At 49.0% G+C, this 18,905-nt stretch overlaps 4 protein-coding genes across 4 annotated transcripts; 3 read left to right on the top strand and 1 right to left on the bottom strand.

Moving 5' to 3' along the window:
- Nucleotides 1-9,268: 9,268 nt before the first annotated feature.
- On the top strand, nt 9,269-10,298 carry F5891DRAFT_1059739 (uncharacterized protein). Its single transcript, XM_041362843.1, has one exon. The coding sequence runs from the start codon at nt 9,273-9,275 to the stop codon at nt 10,176-10,178; it is 906 nt and encodes a 301-aa protein (XP_041220805.1). The 5' UTR covers nt 9,269-9,272; the 3' UTR covers nt 10,179-10,298.
- F5891DRAFT_1194443 (uncharacterized protein) lies at nt 10,279-11,021 on the bottom strand (the record flags this gene model as incomplete). Its single annotated transcript, XM_041367930.1, has 3 exons — nt 10,279-10,307; nt 10,376-10,695; nt 10,753-11,021. The coding sequence occupies 3 exons, from the start codon at nt 11,019-11,021 to the stop codon at nt 10,279-10,281; spliced, it is 618 nt and encodes a 205-aa protein (XP_041220804.1).
- Nucleotides 11,022-15,078: 4,057 nt separating this feature from the next.
- Nucleotides 15,079-15,847, top strand: F5891DRAFT_1059684 (uncharacterized protein). Its single transcript, XM_041362842.1, has one exon. It carries the CDS (start codon nt 15,265-15,267, stop codon nt 15,832-15,834), a length of 570 nt encoding a protein of 189 aa, XP_041220803.1. The 5' UTR covers nt 15,079-15,264; the 3' UTR covers nt 15,835-15,847.
- Nucleotides 15,848-17,276: 1,429 nt separating this feature from the next.
- Nucleotides 17,277-18,618, top strand: F5891DRAFT_1151755 (uncharacterized protein; the record flags this gene model as incomplete). The annotated part of the gene is made up of 6 exons (XM_041365157.1): nt 17,277-17,695; nt 17,747-17,845; nt 17,906-17,918; nt 17,983-18,195; nt 18,245-18,298; nt 18,355-18,618. Exons 1-6 carry the CDS (start codon nt 17,529-17,531, stop codon nt 18,616-18,618), a joined length of 810 nt encoding a protein of 269 aa, XP_041220802.1. The 5' UTR covers nt 17,277-17,528.
- Nucleotides 18,619-18,905: the final 287 nt, after the last annotated feature.

Raw genomic sequence — 18,905 nt, 5'->3', positions numbered from 1 at the left:
CCAACAATATTGATGTCTATAATTGCAACTAGAGCACAGGCCTCCGCGGCGTGACTGTCGACTGCTGGGGTCCGCCCACCTGTCTCGGATGCTGAAACGTTGACTTTATTCTAAGTCCTAGCACTGGATCATACAGCCTGAGATGACAGGACCCATGACGTCAGTGAATAGTACCCAAGGATGCATTTTGAGACCTTAATACGGGTTGCTACCTCTTTGAGCTGGCCTTGTCTTCCACCTTTTCGCCATGGTATTATGGTGGGGGACCTGCTCATTTCCAGCCTGTTCTGAGTCTTCTGAGAGTATGTTTATCCTTGGTACATTATACTGCTTCTGCCCATCTGCTCGAGGTGGACAGTGCCGATCCGGAGTGCAGTCTTGCCAGTGTAGAGTTCATGCCTTAGTGGTGCCTGAAGTGCTCTGAACGTGACGACGCTACTGATGGGCGTTCTGCGGCACCATTACATAATGCTACTGATTAGTATAATACGACTTATATTGGGACCTACTCGGGCTTCTGGCAGGTTGCCCTGTTTTATGGCACCGTGTACAGAATTTACATCAGCCCGTCGTGATTTTCCCCCAGCCAAGAGCTTCGCCTTAGGCGTCTGATAAGAACTGAGCTGGGAATAGAAATGCTTGTTCTGTATAACGTGGAGTAAGTCCCCACAACATTCACTGCTCACAGCAAGCCCACCTCAATCGTGCTAAACACTATCAACATCCTTCTGAATGGCACAGTCAGCATACCCCTTCCTTCTGATCACCACACCTGTGGGAGCTTTCGAAGCTCGTGCATGCGCCGTATCTGCAACCGCAGTCCCTGATGCTCGTGAATGTGCCGTATCTGTAGCTGCAGTCTTCCCCGATAGACGACACATGGTGACCGGCTTGGGAGATCGTACACTTTGCCTGTGGGACTTGGAGACAGGTCTTGTGTTGAAGGAAATGAAGGGACATCGCACCTGGGTGGGGGCAGTGGCAGTATCAGGAGATGGGCAGTTGATAGCAAGCGGTGATGCTAACGGAGAGCTCATTGCGTGGGACGGTCACTCCGGTGAATCTCTCACTCAACCCATCAAAATTCACTCCAAACGGATCGTGTCGCTGGACTTTTCTCCAATCGGCGCAGTATTGGCGAGTGGTTCATGGGACACCACAACAGAGCTCTGGAGCACAGGGACATGGCAGATGGAAGGGAATGTCATCGATTGTAGTGATTATGTTCATTGTGTTCGGCATTCCCCGACTGGCGAATATCTCGCCATCGCAACATCGAAGGATATTCAGATATGGACTACAGGCAACAGGCAATGCATCGCACGTTGTCAGAGTTACGCTGCGCCCCATCCAGCCTGGAATTATTCACTTGCATGGACGCCTGATGGTACACGGTTATTTTCAGGCTCCAATCCAGATCCTACCATACAGGAGTGGAATACATCAACGTGGGAGCAAGTCGATGATCCCTGGAGAGGTCATACTGTGGCCAACGCTATTACTGGGGACTCCACAGCTAGCTTCGTAGCCTCCGCATCCACGGACCACCCTCGACTCCGGCGGTTGTTGGATCGACGAACCATCGCCATTTTCAAACACTCTGATGGCGTGTACTCTAACACTTACTCCACGTATGGCAAGCATATTCGTGGTGAAGGTAAATATAGGAAGTTGTTGGATCGGCATTGGCCAATGCTGGAAGACTCTTTGGTCGATTCCAAGGTATGTTTTTACCATCGGCTCTTATAAATGTGAACATGCTTCACGCAGATCCTCATTATGAACACGGCAATCCGCAATGCATGCATAACTGGGGATTTGCACACTGCTGAAGCGCTGCTAACACGACAGATTTACGTTGACCACAACGACCACAATGCCTATGCCAATCGCTCATTTGTGAGGGCGCGAAAAGCCGACTGGGACCGCGCGCTTGAAGATGCACTCGAGGTGGGGTACACTGTCCCATCATGACTCTGAAAGGCTAACTTACTTTGATGGTGACAGTCCATCAGTATTCAATATTCCTTGACAGGTTGGATCTCCAAGGGCATCGCCCTCTGCGGAAAGATGCAGGTCGAGGACGGGATGGAGGCCTTTGACCTCGCGTCCATGTTTACGAACGAATACTCAAAGACTACCCATATTCTCCTCCTGATTAAGGCACGTCAATATTTTCTCGTGTTTCACTTTGCTTCACTAAGCTCAGGCCATTTCTTATTTCAATGCAAATCAACACGAGCACGCCATCATGCGCATCCAAAGGTTGGCTAATGTTTGTCTTAAGGCAGATATTCCTGTCTGTCATATCGTGGAAGTGAGTGCCGTGCACTCTCAGACTCACGGTCGTTGATACTGAACTTTCGGAATTTCTAATATCAGGCGTACCTACGTCTCCAACTGGGGATAAACGCCTTTGATGGTACCTATGAAAACGAAGCTGATGAACACTTCGCTGTCATTATCAGTACCATCGCTTCCACCTCTCAGTCAGCCATTCATTCTACATATGAGGATTTTGTCGTGGTATGTTGATACAATGCAACCGAAAAACTTGATGTTCAACTCCGCGATTTGTCTAGCTCTTTGGATGGAACCTCAAGGAACTATGGCAAATTGCAAGCCAGAGACGGTGCGATGCACTCCTCCGCGCAGGTATGCTTCGAGAAGCCCATGAATCGTATCGATATATGATGGATATGAGCGACGAAGCGACCAAGGCTAGCTGCCTTGATTGGTCCACTGGCAAGTCTTCAGTCGTATCACCAGACTACAGATCTTACTCGCATTTGGCATAGTTTTCAAGCAAAGATGCAGTGCGCTCTATACTGTCGACGGAGATGCCCTTCCGGCGAGCGGAGATGCTGCATTGGATGCACACGATTTCGATAAAGCTATTGATCTATACTCGGCGGCGATCGACTTGGATTTTGCAACCGAGGCTATCTTTGCAAACCGCAGTAAGGCTAGGTTAGAAGAAATGCTATGGGACGATGCACTCTTCGATGCGGAAAAGGTAGGATTGTGTCTATTGCTTCATATCTTATGCTGATTTTGCTAATTTCTAGGTCATCGAACTCAACCCTTCCTCTTATCTTGGATACGAGTTGAAACATGCGGCGATGCATGGCGCACGACACTATGATGAAGCCATCGAAGCTTTCCAAGTTATGCTATCCAAGTTGGACAATTCTGCCGACACTCAGTTACAAGGTAAGCCCCGAAAACACATACATACCTCCAGATGGTTGAATATATCCCCAGAGCTGCGCCGACGATATCTCAGTCCATCCGAAGCAGAGGCTGTGATTGAAAGGACCATTTATTTCGAACTTGAATGCGCCCCGCTTCGTCTACTTAACATACCCGCTGGTCGTTTATACGATCGAAAGGCACAGATACATGCCTTCAGGACGAGCGTGGAGTACAAGGAGCTTCTGTCATCCACAACGAAGCATGCAGATCTCCGCACAGAGCGCATCGAAGAAGTGGTGGGGAAGTACTTTGGTTACGTCATGCTATCACATAGGTGGGAGAGGCATGAGCCATTACTATTCGACATCCAGGACAAAGTGGTGTACGAGTTGGAATCCGTTGGGGGCGTCGCGAAGTTGCAGTCATTCTGCAGAACTGCTCGTACGGCTGGGTACCAATGGGGATGGATTGATACATGCTGCATCGACAAAAGTAATAATGCCGAGTTCCAAGAATCGATCAACTCCATGTTTGCCTGGTATCGCCATTCAGCGCTTACGATTGTCTATCTCTCGGATGTTCTGCCTTCGTCCAAATCTGGCGCAATGGCAAAGAGCGCTTGGAACACTCGAGGATGGACATTACCGGAATTACTTGCCCCCAAAATCATCCGCTTTTACCAAAGTGATTGGACTTTGTATCTCGGCGACCACTCTCCCAACCACAAGCAATCTGTCGCGATCATGCGGGAGTTGGAGTATACAACGGGCATAGATGCACGGACTCTTGTTACCTTCCGTCCCAGTATGAGAGATGCCCGAGAGAAACTTCGATGGGCATCGACACGCGTCACCACCGTGCATGAAGACGTCGCATACTCGTTGATGGGTATCTTTAGTATCAACCTACCTGTGATGTATGGCGAGACGAAGCAATATGCGCTCGGGCGTCTCTTGCAGGAGGTTGTGACTCAGTCAGGTGACCTCACTGCTCTCGACTGGATCGGGAAACCATCCAAATTCAACAGCTGTCTTCCTGCGGACATCACTTCATATGCAACCCCACCGTACACGCTACCATCTATATCTGAAGATGAGATGGAGAGATCGGTCTCATCACTGAAGAACACTGTGGTTATCGAGTTGGCTTTGAAATTGTACAGAAGACTGGACTGCTTGAGCGATCCACAATTTTCTCACAGCCGGCTTCATCTGCCATGCATCACATTCCCTGTCACGGCAGTCAGACGGAGACTCGTTGAACACGAGGAGACCCATTTGACGTATGAAGTCAAGACAGACGGGCTTCATGACGTGAAGATTACCACGGAAGAGAAGTTACCTCAGTTCTCACGAGGAAGACCCACTCGACAGTCATTCTTACTCGTCCGTCCCTGGGATCCTCGTCTCCTTGGGCTACCCGACTTTTTAGACGACGTGCAGAGCGTAGATGATTGGAGCGAGCTGGAATCACCATCATCATGTTCGTCCCCTGAAGAACAGTGGTCGGTCCGCTCGGAATCTCACTCACAAGCGTTACGATTACTGTTTCGCCTTGGACAGCCTTTCACCGCATTTTTGCTAGCACAGCAACGCGGTGGAGAATACAAGAGAATCGCGTCAGATCGTCATATTATTGCACAAGTCCCAGACGTGGCTTCCGTTCACCACATGATGGACGTCAGGATGTTGGAGATATTGTAACTCTTAGAGCATGATATATACCCAGAATATAGTCCAGACGCATATAATGTAGAACCCATATTTTTAATGTTTTTATGGACGTTAGGATATATTAGAGATCTTGTAACTGTACGAGCATGATATTTACCCGCAGAATATATTTCAGGATAAACCAGACATATATATAGAACCAATGTTTTTTATGTTATATATGCACATTTACCTATCTACTGCATGCGACACTGCCGTGGAAGAAGTCTGTGCACATAGGCCAAATGAAATTCTCTTGACCCTGGTTTCTGCGCCTTCAAGGTCAGCCCTGCCATTCGTAAATGTAACGGGAATGATGTCGGAATCGCGTCACTGAACAATCGGTCCGCAATCTAATTGGCAATGAACAAACAGCAACTTGAAGCTCTGTTGGAGTTGCCGACATAGGAAGCGAGGTTCTTCGGCTGCAATGTGTATCTGTTACACGTACTATGAGAATTTGTATGACTTGGTGTCCTATGAAGGAGATATTACAAGACTTGAGCTGAGCAATTTTCACAGACCTGATATGCAAAGGGGTGTGAATACGTGTCTGTTTCCTGAACAAGGTGAGTAGGGAGGAATAACACGCTCCAAATGTGCCCGAATATATGCAGAACAACCATGATGGCCCGGGTGTTTAGCGCGGTGTGTTTGGCCCAATATGAAAAGCTGCAGCAATGAGCCTGGGCCCTGCTGCAAGTTTGGACCAAAGGCATAGCCTCATAGTAATGGCGTCTGATAAGACATGGCGATCATGTGTAATAGGCACCTGTTAAGGTACCAAGTACTATTAGTACGCACTCCCTCTGATGCCATTGGTAGCACATGTATAGCGGTGCAGAATGTCCTATTGGGAGTATTTTAGCTATGAATGATATGTATATGCAAGCACGGGAAGGAGCAAGGTGAGGCTTGTGCTGGCTTCGGGAGGTCTTCTTATTACGTTCTTACGTTGCACTGCTGGCACCTATTACTAGTTTCGCCACAGTTAAGACACCCGAACGGTGGCAGAGTAGTGACAGGGCACTGCACACCACAAATTAGCGCTGTGAAATATTATAAAAACGGGAACTGTTGTTCAGCATAAAGCTTCACAAGGCATGAAAAGTCCCTACAGCAAGTCCACCGACGCTTAACCGCTCTCACCATCAACCTAGAACTGAATGGTGAATGTAGCTCAACCCATCGTCCAAATGACCACGCCAGTTCGAGTGGCTGCAGCTCACGAACACACTATATATGCAGTTGCAGTCTTTCCCGATGAACGACGAGTGGTAACGGCCTTGGGAGATAATACACTTCGTGTGTGGGACTTGAAAGGCGATGGTGCGGTGAAGAAAATGGAAGGTCATCGCGGCTGGGTGTGGGCAGTTGCGGTATCTCGAGATGAGAGATTCATAGCAAGCGGTGATCACAACGGAGAACTTATTATCTGGAACGTCGACACTGGAGAATCACTCACCCAAATCATCAAAGCCCATTCCGCAGCAATCTACTCGCTGGACTTTTCTCGAGATGGAGAAGTGCTGGCAACTGGTTCAGTGGACAAAACTACGAAGTTGTGGAGTACAAAATCGTGGAAGCAGCAAGGAAAACCAATCGATTGCGGTGATTATGTCCAATGCATTCGGTATTCCCCGTCCAGCGAACATCTTGCCATCGCAACATCCAGGGAGATCCAAATATGGAATCCAAATAGCAAGGAACAACTCAAAACCTTCCAGGCCCACGCTGCGTTCAATTCAGCATGGAATTACTCGCTTTCATGGGCGTCTGATGGCAGACGGTTGCTCACAGCGGGCTCCTATCTAGATCCCACTATACGGGAGTGGGATACATCAACGTGGGAACAGGTCGGCCATGCCTACAATAATACTAGTCCTAGTAAGGGCATCAATACCCTGGTCGTGAACCCTACTGGCACCCTTGTCGCCTCCACATCTTATGATCACTATGTCCGCCTCTGGCGGCTGTCGGATCGACGAATCATCGCCTCGTTCAAGCACTCTCATACAGTGTGCTGTGTCACCTTCTCCGCCGATGGCAAGTACATCCTCAGCGGAGGTCTTGACAAGAATATCTCTCAGTGGGCAGTGCCATCGTTTGATTCCAAGGCATGTTTTAATTCTTCACTCTCGGCAATGCAAAAACCATATTTTCCGCAGATCCTCGACATGGACTCGACAACCCGCGATGCATGCATAAACGGGGACTTAGATACTGCTGAAGCACTGCTAACACAACAGATTGATGCTGACAATAACGACCACAACGCGTATGCCAATCGCTCATTTGTTAGGGCGCGAAAAGCAGACTGGGACCGCGCCCTCGATGATGCACTCAAGGTGAGATACGCTATTGGACACCGCTATAACATAGGCTGAACTATGGTAACTTAGTCCGTTGTGATGCCCTCCTTGACAGGGTATCTCTCCAGCGGCATCGCATATTGCGGAAAACAGGAGTTCCAGGATGCAACGGAAGGGTTTAACCTTGCGACCATGTTCACGGATGGACATTCGAAGACCATCCTTCTTTTAATAAAGGCAGGTCAAATTTTTCTCCCATATTCCTGATTCATCATGGTTTTCAGGCCATTGCACTATTCAACGCAAAGCAGCATCGCGAAGTAATACCCCGCATTCAACAGCCTCCAGACGCTTCTCCTAATGCTGATAGTCTTGCTTGCAGTATCGTGGAAGTAAGTATTGCCGACTCAATCCAGTTCTCGAATGATATTTATCAAAACTTTACATAAGGTTTATCTAGATAACTTGAGTGGCGCGGGTCGTAACGGAGATGCGAGAGACTTCGCTGTCAACACCGTCGCTGGCTCATCTGAATCCGCCATTTGGTCTACCATTTGTTCTGAATATGAGGACCTTACTGTGGTGCGTAAATATGATGCAAGTGGAAATCCTGTCATTGCCTAATTCCGTGATCTATCCAGCTCTTCGGATGGGACCTCAAGTCAGTGTGGCAAATTGCAAACCAGAGACGGTGCGATGCACTCCTGCAGGCAGGTGGAATTAGAGAAGCCCTCGAATCGTACCGATATATGATGGATATGAGTGATGAAGCTACAAAGGCTAGCTGCCTTGCTTGGTCCACTGGCAAGTCTTCATCAATGAATGTCATCGGGCCCATATCTCACCTGCATTTTCACTCAGCATTCAAGCAAGCCTGCAGAGAGCGTTATGCTGCCAAAGGATTTACTGACATCGTTGCAAGTGGAGATGCCGCCTTCGAGGCGAACAATTATGACGAGGCTATTGAGCTATACTCGGCGGCAATCGACCTGGATTTAGCCAGCGATGCCATCTTCACAAACCGCAGTAAGGTAAAGTTGAAACAAAGGCTATGGGAGGATGCACTTCTCGATGCACAAGAGGTACGATGGCATCTATCATTTCGTAGTCAACGCTCATCTTGGTGATAGGTCATTAAACTGAGTCCCTCTAATGGATACCGAGTGAAGCATGCAGTGCTTCATGCCGCACAACACTATGATGAAGCTATCGAAGCCTTCCAAGTCACACTCACCGAGTTGGACAATCCTCCCGACGCGCGACAACAAGGTAAGCTTTGAACAACACATCCTCATACTCAAGATGCTTGACCCTTTCTTCAGAGCTGCGTCAGCAGTATGTCTCTCGATCTGACGTAGAATCGAATATTCAAAAGGTCATTCGTGCTCGCATGGAACACACCCCGATTCGTGTACTTGACACTTCCACCGGTCGCTTATGCGAACGAAAGGCACAAATAGAGGCCTTCGAGAGGAGCACGGAGTACAAGGAACTCCTATCATCAATAACGAAGCGCGCGGACCTTCGAATGGAGCGCATCGAAGAGGTGGTGAAGAAGTACTTTGATTATGTCATGTTGTCACATAGGTGGGAAGGGACGGAGCCGCTACTGTGTGACATCCGGGGCAACAGCGTGTACGAGTTGGAGTCGGTCGGCAGTGTCAAGAAGTTGCAGCGGTTCTGCGAAACTGCTCGTGATGCTGGCTGCCGCTGGGCGTGGAGCGATACATGCTGCATAAACAAGGAAGACACCGTGGAGCTCCCAGAATCCATCACCTCCATGTTTCGCTGGTACCATCACTCAGCCCTCACAATCGTCTACCTATCTGACGTCTCGCCTTCGTCGGGATTTGGCGCACTCCTCCGCAGTGTCTGGATCACCCGAGGATGGACACTCCAAGAATTCCTGGCTCCCAACATAATTCTCTTCTACCGAAATAATTGGACCCCGTATCTTGATGATCACTCTAACAACCACAAAGAGTTTATCATGCAAGAGTTGGAGAATGTTACGGGAATTGATTCACGGTTTCACGTCACCTTCCGTCCTGGAATGAGGGATCCCCGCGAGAAACTCGTATGGGCATCGAAGCGCTTCACAGAGAAGCCAGAAGACGTTGCATACTCATTATTTGGTATCTTCGGCGTTCACTTACCCGTAATCTATGGCGAGACCAAACAGAAGGCGCTCGGTCGGCTCTTGGAGAAGATTGTTGCCCAGTCGCGTGACATCAGCGTCCTGGACTGGGTTGGCAAATCATCCGAATTCAATAGCTGTCTGCCAGCCGATATCACGTCGTACGGATCGACAGTCGTGTTGCCATGCCCGTCTGAAGATGAGATTCAGGCATCTATTGTGTCGCTGCAAGTCGCTGTGGACGGAACGGTGGCTTTAGAATTGCATGACAAGCTTAACGGCACAAACCACCCCGGTTTCTCAAACCAGAGGTTACATCTGCCTTGTATCGTGTTCCGTGTCACTCAAATCAAGGGGAGGCGCCATCAACTTGAAGATGGAGAGATATATTTCACGTATGACGTGAAGGCAAATGGGCTTCGTGACCTGCCCACCATCACCACAAGCAAAAGGCTGCCGTTCTTGCAAGCAAGACCCGCTGCACAGAAATTCTTACTCGTCCGTCCCTGGGACCGTCGTCTCCTCGAACTACCTGACTTTTCGGACGATGCCGAAAGCATGGACGATTTATCCCCTTCTCCATCCCCGTCAGATTCGCATGGCGGGTTCTTTGAAGAGCACGAGTCGCTTGATTCTGGACGAACGTTACGATTGATTGCTCGCCTCAAACGGCCTTTCAGGGCATTCTTGCTAGCGCAGCAATACGGCGAACAATACACGAGAATCATATCAGAACATGATATTATTGCAGAAATCCAAGAAACGACTTCCGAGTCTATTCGCGACATCATAGACTGCGTCAAGACAGTAGAGGTGGTGTAACTTTAAAGAATAAAGGAATTTTCAGATGTCCTTTCCTTGAACATTTCGGACGTTTCAAATTACTTATACATATTTATATGTACATTCATATACCCCTTATCTACCTTATGATGACCTTGGAGCGGCGATCTAACATCGTGATTCGCGCGAATGGATTGAACGTGATCACCAGTTTCTATGATAGCGAGTGAACATACCGGATCCCCTGCGCTGCGCATCATGTTCCCATATTGAGCTGACATCCATATCAATGGCACCATGCCAGATAACATGTCGTAGGAGTGTCCATGCATCATTGGCCTGTGCTGGTGAGATGGAGTAGCAAGCTGCGGCGAAGAAGGTATTGAATACATGAGACAACACAGGCGACGGCGAAGAAGTTTGAGCTTCAGCAGGTTGTGATATGAGGATGACATCGTCCTTGAGACTAGTTGCAAGATTAATGAGGCGAGAAAGAGCGGTAAGGGAGACATATTCACCTGAAGAGATGAATGGGGTCCATGTCTTACTAGGGTGTCTAAGGAAACACAAGGCAAGTCAATGGGGTGAAGCAATATAGAAACGCACGATATACGCACCTCTGCAGCTCAAAGAAAGACAGCCACAATCCCTCCAAAGTCTACCTTGACCGTGCTCTACATCTTCAGCATCCAGCAAGATATCGAAGCTCGTTTCCAGCACCGCACGTTGTTGAAGATCATGAGAGCGGCGCAACCGCAGTCGCAGATTTTCCCGATAGCCAACGTATGATGACAAGCTCGTATGACAAGACGCTTGAGTTGTTTGTGGGACTTGAAGACAGGTGTTTTGTGGAGGGGCATCCGAGCAGTGAGATGCGGCCATTAGCAGTGTGGTGATGGTGACGAGATTCCGAGGCTGTACCACGAAATTTGGTTGCATCTTATGCACACAATGATCTGGGAGTCTGTTGGATGGAGAAGTCATATTGCAGTAAGCTATATACATGCGTTCGAAGGAGTAACGCGGTGATAAGCTGGAGTAGCTGCTAGATACGAAAAACAACCGTATCCATGCAGGATAGACAGTCAGATTCGAGCGCTGGAAAGCACGGACTGCTGGACTTGATGTGATGGGATACATTCTGAAAGCTGCGAAGACAAGAGTCGGACGCATGTATGCACCGCAGATGTGCATAGTACTGTCGAGGACAGCGGGTATGACAACAGGGTGGGTGCATTACGTTGATGGAGGCGTGGGCACAAACAGCCTTACTAGATGTCCTAGGCGTCTATTGAAATGAGACAAGCTATGAAGCACCATAAAACGCACCATACACCCTCTGCAGCTTAGAGAAAGACATAATCCCTCCAAAGTTTAGCCTCGTCCGTATTCCATACCATCAATATCGAGTAAAATGTCGGAGCTCATTACAATCACCACTTCCCTGCGATGGTTCAAAGGCCATGAAAAATGCATAAATGCAGTCGCAGATAAACGTCGGATGGTTACGGGCTCGGACGACAAGACGCTTCGTCTGTGGGACCTCAAGACAGCTGTTTCGTTGAAGAAGATGGAAGGGCATCGCAATCCGGTGTGGAGATTGGCGGTATCACGAGATGGGCAATTGATAGCAAGCAGTGATAATGCTCATTATGGTGGAGAGGTCATCGTCTGGCACGGAGAAACTGGCGAATTACTCACCAAAATAAAAGCACACTCCAATTATACCTCCTCGCTGGATTTTTCTCCCGATGGAACAGTGCTGGCCACTGGTTCATTGTTCGATGAAATGACGAAACTGTGGAATACCAAAACCTGGCAGCTGCAAGGAAATCCAATCGAGTGTCAATTTGTCAACTGTGTACGGCATTCACCGTCAGGAGAACTTCTTGTCATCACAACAAATGAGGATATTCAAATTTACAATTCAGGCACAAGGAAGCTCGTCACATCATTCAAGGGTCACAAATCATTCAACTCGTCACTCGCGTGGACGCCCGATGGCACACGCCTTCTCACAGGTGGCAATAGTGAAGATCCTACTGTACGCGAATGGGATACGACAACCTGGAAGCAGGTCGGTGATCCCTGGACGGGCCACACCAATGAAATCAATTCCATTGCCGTTCATCCTGCTGGCACACTCGTTGCATCTACATCTAGTGACAGCCACACCCGTCTCTGGCAGCTCTCCGACCGACAAACCATTGCTGTCTTCAAGCGCTCGTTCGCCACGAATTGCGTCACTTTCTCTGTGGACGGCAATCACATCTTCAGTGGAGGTTACCATAGGATGATCTCAGAGTGGACAGTACCTCAGGGTATACATCCAAAGGCATGTTTCCGTCTCTGACTCATATACCAAAAATCGAGCATGCTTCTTGCAGACTATGGCCACCACAACAGTCCGCGATGCATGCATAGATGGTGACTTATCTACTGACGAAGAACTACTCGTGCAAGATATCAATGCCGATGCGAACAACCGTCCTCCCTACGTCCATCGCTCAAAGGCATGTTTCCGTTCTTGACTCATATATGCCACAATTAGAGCATGTTTCGTGCAGGTCCTAGCCATCACGACCTCCCGTATTGCATGTCTAAATGGAGACTTATCTACCGCCGAAAAACTACTCACTCAAGACATCAACACCAGTCAGAACAACCATACTTCCTACGCCCATCGGTCATTCGTCATGGCACGAAAATACGACTGGGACCGTGCCCTTCTGGACGCGATCAAGGTGAGAATCATCGCCGCCTTATACAGGGCTAACTCGACGGTGACATAGTCCATCAGCATTCAGCCCTCATTGACGGGGTATATCTCCAAGGGCATTGCCCTCTGTGGAAAAGGCCTCGTGCTGGACGCGAGGGCAGCATTTGATGTTGCATCCATGTACACGGACCAGGATTCGGAAATTACTCATTTTCTGCTATTGATCAAGGTATGGTACATTTGCCTCGCATACTCTTCCCTTCATCACGTATTTCAGGCCATCGCGCTCTTCAATGCAGATCAACATGACGAGGCAAACCTGCTCCTCACAGAGCTCGCTACCGGTTGTCCGAATACCGATGCTCTCGTACATGATATCGTGCAAGTAAGTGTCATCCATGCTTGGTCATATGCATCAACCCTCATCTTTACAACTCGCACATTAGGCATATCTACACGTTCAACTCGGGATCAAAGCCTTGGATGGCGCACGCTACGACGAAGCCACCGACTATATCACTGCCGCTCTCGACTCTCGCAATTCATCATCGAAATCGGACATTCATGAAGTATATGAAGATTTGGTGGTGGTACGTCAAGATGATGCCTATATGACGCTTTTCATAACTGAATCTTTTGTTCAGCTCTTTGGCTGGGACCTGAAGTCGTTGTGGCAAACAGCACACCATAGACTCTGTGATGCACTCCTTCGGGCGGGTAAACTTCAAGACGCCGTGAAATCATACCAACACATAATGACTTCAAGTGACGAAATGATCAAAGCCGACTGCCTTGATTGGTCCAACGGCGAGTCTAGAACCCGTAATGTCGTGCAGGCGACAATCCTCACCTGTATTCTTCTCAGATTTCAAACAGCAATGTAGCGCACTCTGCGCTGCCAACGGAAATACTGCCTTCGCTGCAAGCGATTACGACAAGGCTATTGATCTATACTTGATGGCGATCGACCTGGATTATGCATCCGATGTCGTCTTTGCAAATCGCAGCGAGGCAAAGTTAAGTAAAATGCTGTGGGAAGATGCGCTCCTCGACGCGCGAAATGTGCGATGGCATCCACGTTTTCTCAGCCCATGTTGACTTCGGCGATGCATAGGTCACTGAACTCAATCCTTCGTCTCATATTGGGCACCAGTTGTCACACTTAGCGCTGCGTGGCGCGCATCGTCACGATGAAGCCATCGAGGCCTTCACAATCATGTTGTCCAAGTTGGACGATGCTCCCGAAGCTCAGATACGAGGTAAGCCATGGAACATTGCTACCTCCTCTCGAAATGCCTATTTTGTTCTGCAGATCTGCATCAGCAGTACGTCTGTCCATCGGAAGCAGAAGATACTATTCGAAGAGCGGTTTGGATTGAACTCAGCAATGCCCCCCTTCGTCTGCTCAACACCTCTACGGGGATTCTGTGCGACCGAGAAGCACAACTGAACTCCTTCAAAACAAGTCCAGAATACAAGGAGCTTTTGTCATCCATCACGAAGCGTTCGGATCTCCAGATGGAATGCATCAAGGAGGTGGTGGCGATGCACTTCCGGAGCGTTTTGCTATCGCATAGGTGGGAAGAGACGGAGGCGCTGCTGCACCACATCCAGGACAAAGTGGTGTACGAGCTGGATGGACTTAATGGCACCGCGAAACTGCAGTCGTTCTGCAAAATCGCTCGTGATGCGGGATATTTCTGGGCGTGGATGGACACATGCTGCATCGATAAAAGCAACAACGTCGAGCTTCAAGAATCGGTCAATTCCATGTTCGTCTGGTACAGCCACTCAGCGCTCACCATAGTCTACCTATCCGATGTCCTTACTTCATCCCAGTCCGGCACACTGGCGAGTAGTGTTTGGAACGAGCGAGGATGGACCTTTCAAGAACTTGTCGCTCCGAAAGTCGTTATATTTTATCAGAAGGACTGGTCATTATATCAGGACGATCGCTCTCCCAACCACAAAGAGTCCCCAGCAATCATGAAGGAGTTGGAGGGTGCGACGGGAATAGATGCACAGGCCCTGATCTCCTTCCGTCCAGGGATGAGAGACGCTCGAGAGAAACTGCGATGGGCATCAAAACGTGTCACCACAATGCAGGAAGACATTGCGTACTCGTTGTTTGGTATCTTCGGCGTCCACCTGCCTGTAATCTATGGCGAGAAGAAGCAAAATGCGCTCGGGAGGCTCCTGCAAGAGATCGTGGCTAGATCGGGCGACATCACTTCGCTGGACTGGGTCGGACAATCGTCCGAGTTCAATAGTTGCCTTCCGGCCGACATCATCTCATATGCGGCCCCGCCATGCTCCCTACCATCATTGTCTGAAGATGAGATTCAGACAGCGGTCTCTTCGTTGCGAAACATTGTGCCTGTGGATTCAGCTTCGAAGTTGTATAACATGCTCGAGAACATGAATGCTCCCCTCTTCGCCAACTGCAGACTCCGTCTGCCTTGCATCGCATTCCGTGTCACGGAAGTCAAACGAAGGCGGGGTCCCACTGCTCATTCCACGTATGGAGTGAAAGCAGATGGGCTTCAAGACTTGCTGATCATCACAGACGAGACCCTAATTCAATTCTCGCGCGCAAGGCCCACTCAGCAGACGTTCTTTCTTGTCCGTCCATGGGACCGTCGTCTCCTCGGGCTGCCTGATTTTTCAGAGCAGCTCACCTTTGCAGACGAAGGGGAGAGCGTAGGGGATTGGTCCGAGTCCCAGTCTGAATTGGACGGCGCTGACGAGTCGTCCATCAACTCACATGGAGAAGAGGAGTTGTCAGTTGACTCGGATGTTCACTCACGATCATTGCGTTTGATAGTTCACCTTGGGCAGGCTTTCCGCGCACTTTTGGTAGCGCAGCAACACGTTGGAGAATACAAGAGGGTCGCGTCGGACCAATATATCATTGCGCAGGTGAAAAACCCGGCTTCGATTGACATCATGAACATCAGGACCCTAGACATATTGTAGCTGAATGGTTTTTATAACACGCTGACGATCACATTATCATAGCCTCGTATATCATATATACCCTGGAAATGACACTCGCAGATACAAGATTTCAAAATTTGACATGCAGAGGACGATATCGTGTGTCTACATTAGAGCCAACATGTGCGCTTGGACCGCGTTGAGTAACACATCCGGTTGTTTAGATTCGTGGCTATTGCGAAACCGCGTCCTGAAAGCAACTAAGTACATAGTTCGTTTGCAATAGAGCATACACGATTATTCGTATGCAGTGGCAGGCTGTAATCTAGTGTAGTTGTAATCCGGCGTATTCTCTGGTGCATAGATCAGGCTTGGGTTATCAATTGAATATTACTGTCTGGACGCAAGACTCTGCCATCTACTGAAACGAGGGAGGTTGACACAGTGAGACACCATAGAATGCACAATACACACACCGAGAAAATAGAAACAACTGGCCAGCCTGTGACAGCGTACATAGGTATGCAAAAAAGATCTAGCAAATATGTCATGAATAAACAGACGGACTTTGAAAAATACCCACGGAAACTGAACCGTCACCAATCATCGATGTCATCCATCATACTTAACTTCTCGTACACCGGAGCGATGCACCTCCATTATCTTCAATACAACACCATCTTCTAAGTCCCACAGATGAAGCGTCTGTTGTACGAGGCCGTCGCCATACAGCGTCCATCGCAGCTGCACAGATACTATTTTCATGTCCTTCAAAGTTCAAATGTTTGATCGGGGGTGGTGATTCGAATGGCAAGTTGTTCTATTAAGTCCGTCATTCTGCTCGAGGTGGATGTTGTTGAGCACGACTTGCCGGGGAGCTTGTGGGTGTCTTGATCCAAGTTTTAGAGGTGCGTATACCTGGCCTTTTTGTGCTTCTTCACAGCCTCAACCTGCATCATTAGACGCCCAGGACACGAGGCACTCAGACGCTGCAAAGCTCGAGTACCTCTATCATTCTCATGGTTACAATACCAAGGTTTTAGACCAATCATTTTGTTCCTGACTTGTTTTCTCCAAAAACTGGTCCCTGCCTTCGATTTTCGGATGAAAGTGCGTGCTCTATGAGAGTCCAGGAATTTTGGCCTCCCATGGGGCACGCCGTTTCTGGCAGGAGCCCCTTCTTTTCGCTGCAGGACAGTGCCCCATGAAAAATTGTGTCCTGGTGGACTCATGGCAGTGCGATTTTAGTTGTTTTCACGATGACGGCACACGTTTCACGCTTACCCAATTCGATAGTATATTGCTCGGATGTCTAATCCAGCTACCCCACGCGCTCATCTCCGTTCACGCCGGGTTCCTCGCTCCCCATAGACCTCCGCACATCGCCGACCACGACGAGCGCGCCCTCTGGAGTCAGTGCCAAGCCTGCGTGCCCCGGGGCACGCGCTTAATCGTCCTCCCTGCCATGCCCCCGTGCCCCACGACAACGAAGCAATTGAATGTGTGAAATTCCATAATTCATTTCCTGGGGAGTCGGGGACTGGCGTGACCGAGTGGCGGTAGTAAGCTAAGTAGTCAGATTACCGCGTGCGTGCTTATCAAACAGCGTAGTAAGCCAAGTAGTCAGCCCATACGCTATCGGCCTCTTATTTGTGAAGACTGGCCTCGTTATTTGAAACCATGTCACTATAAATCCAGGGTCAGACTCGCTCTATTCATCCAGCTACCCCACCATGTCCATCCCTGCATTCGATTCCACCACCTACTCCATCTACACCCAATCCCCCAATCCATCCTGGACGTATGGTCAGAGAGTCGACATCACTCCTGCTGGTAAAGACTGGATTGCAGGCGAATCTGCAGGGTGGAAAGTTTATAACACGTCAGAAACGGACAAGATGTACGTACCCTCGACCTGCTGTTCAGCCGCAATCGTGACCGCGATCGACAGTGAGTTGTACAAGCTCTTGCTTTCAGGTGTCGTACCATGCCCCATCGCATGCGTGTCCACAATCAGCGAGGATGGCATCGAGAACCTGGCACCGTTCAGGTAAGACACGCTTCCAGTTTGTAACGTGTTTCATATGCTTACATGGGTTGCGTCTACCAGTTGGTTTAACACAGTGAGCAATACAACAAACAAGATGATGTCTCTTTACATAATGATTCAATAACCTCTTGCAATAGGTCACGAACTACCCGCCTGTCATCTCATTCGCAATCAACAACAACCCTGCGGCGGGCCGCCTTAAAGACACGGTCACGAACGTGAAGAACGGCCAAGGATTCACCGTGAACATCATCAGCGAGGCATTCGTCGAGAATGCAAATGCAACTGCTATAAACACTCCTCCCGGCTTCGACGAGTGGACTCTCAGTGGTCTGACAAAGGAGAAATGCGTACGCGTGCACGTTCATGATACGATACATGCGCTGACGACGTGCTCAGGTGCAAATAAAAGCCTCCCGCATCAAGGAAAGCGCTTTTAGCATGGAATGCGAGGTAATTTCATTTCATGCCAAGCCCGCTCGTTCGCTGACAACGTCGCCTCCCAACAGCTCTACCAATCAATAGATATCACTCACCCAGTCACAGGCGAGCACACCGGCACGCTCATCCTCGCGCACGTCAAGTACATCCACGCCCGCAAAGATGTGCTCACAGACAAAGGCGTCATCGACCTCGCAAAGTTCAGACCCGTCGCGTGTTTGGGAGACATCTCATATGCCCGGGTTGGAGATGCATACAGGATCGCCCGTCCATCATGGACGCAGGAGGAGGCGAAGATACAGGAAGCATTGATGACTCCTGCGTCCCTGTGAAATAGAATGAAGGAGCCATGTTTTGGTAAGATATACTATAGATTATTGGTGCAATAGTATAGTAGTAATAGATAATTAGTGCGTAATCGAGGGTTTCCTATCCCTGAACTGGTAGACCTTCCTTACGGCGCCGTTCGACTTTCAAAACAGACAACAAGTATAAGGAATTAGGATGCTGACGATACGGCGCACCCATCATTGCACCTGATTCGTAGTAGCATGATATTATCAGTGCGAGATGATTTATACGGACCGTCTTGGTCTAGGAAGGGGAGCCAGCACATCTT

This window comes from Suillus fuscotomentosus, assembly GCF_016647785.1.
Source record: "Suillus fuscotomentosus strain FC203 chromosome Unknown F5891scaffold_69, whole genome shotgun sequence".
Lineage (NCBI taxonomy): Eukaryota > Fungi > Basidiomycota > Agaricomycetes > Boletales > Suillaceae > Suillus > Suillus fuscotomentosus.
This window is presented reverse-complemented; position numbering and strand designations above follow the sequence as displayed.

Coding starts and splice junctions, on each gene's coding strand:
- F5891DRAFT_1059739 (XM_041362843.1), top strand. CDS start 9,273: ATGAGGGATCCCCGCGAGAAACTCGTATGGGCATCGAAGCGCTTCACA.
- F5891DRAFT_1059684 (XM_041362842.1), top strand. CDS start 15,265: ATGCTCGAGAACATGAATGCTCCCCTCTTCGCCAACTGCAGACTCCGT.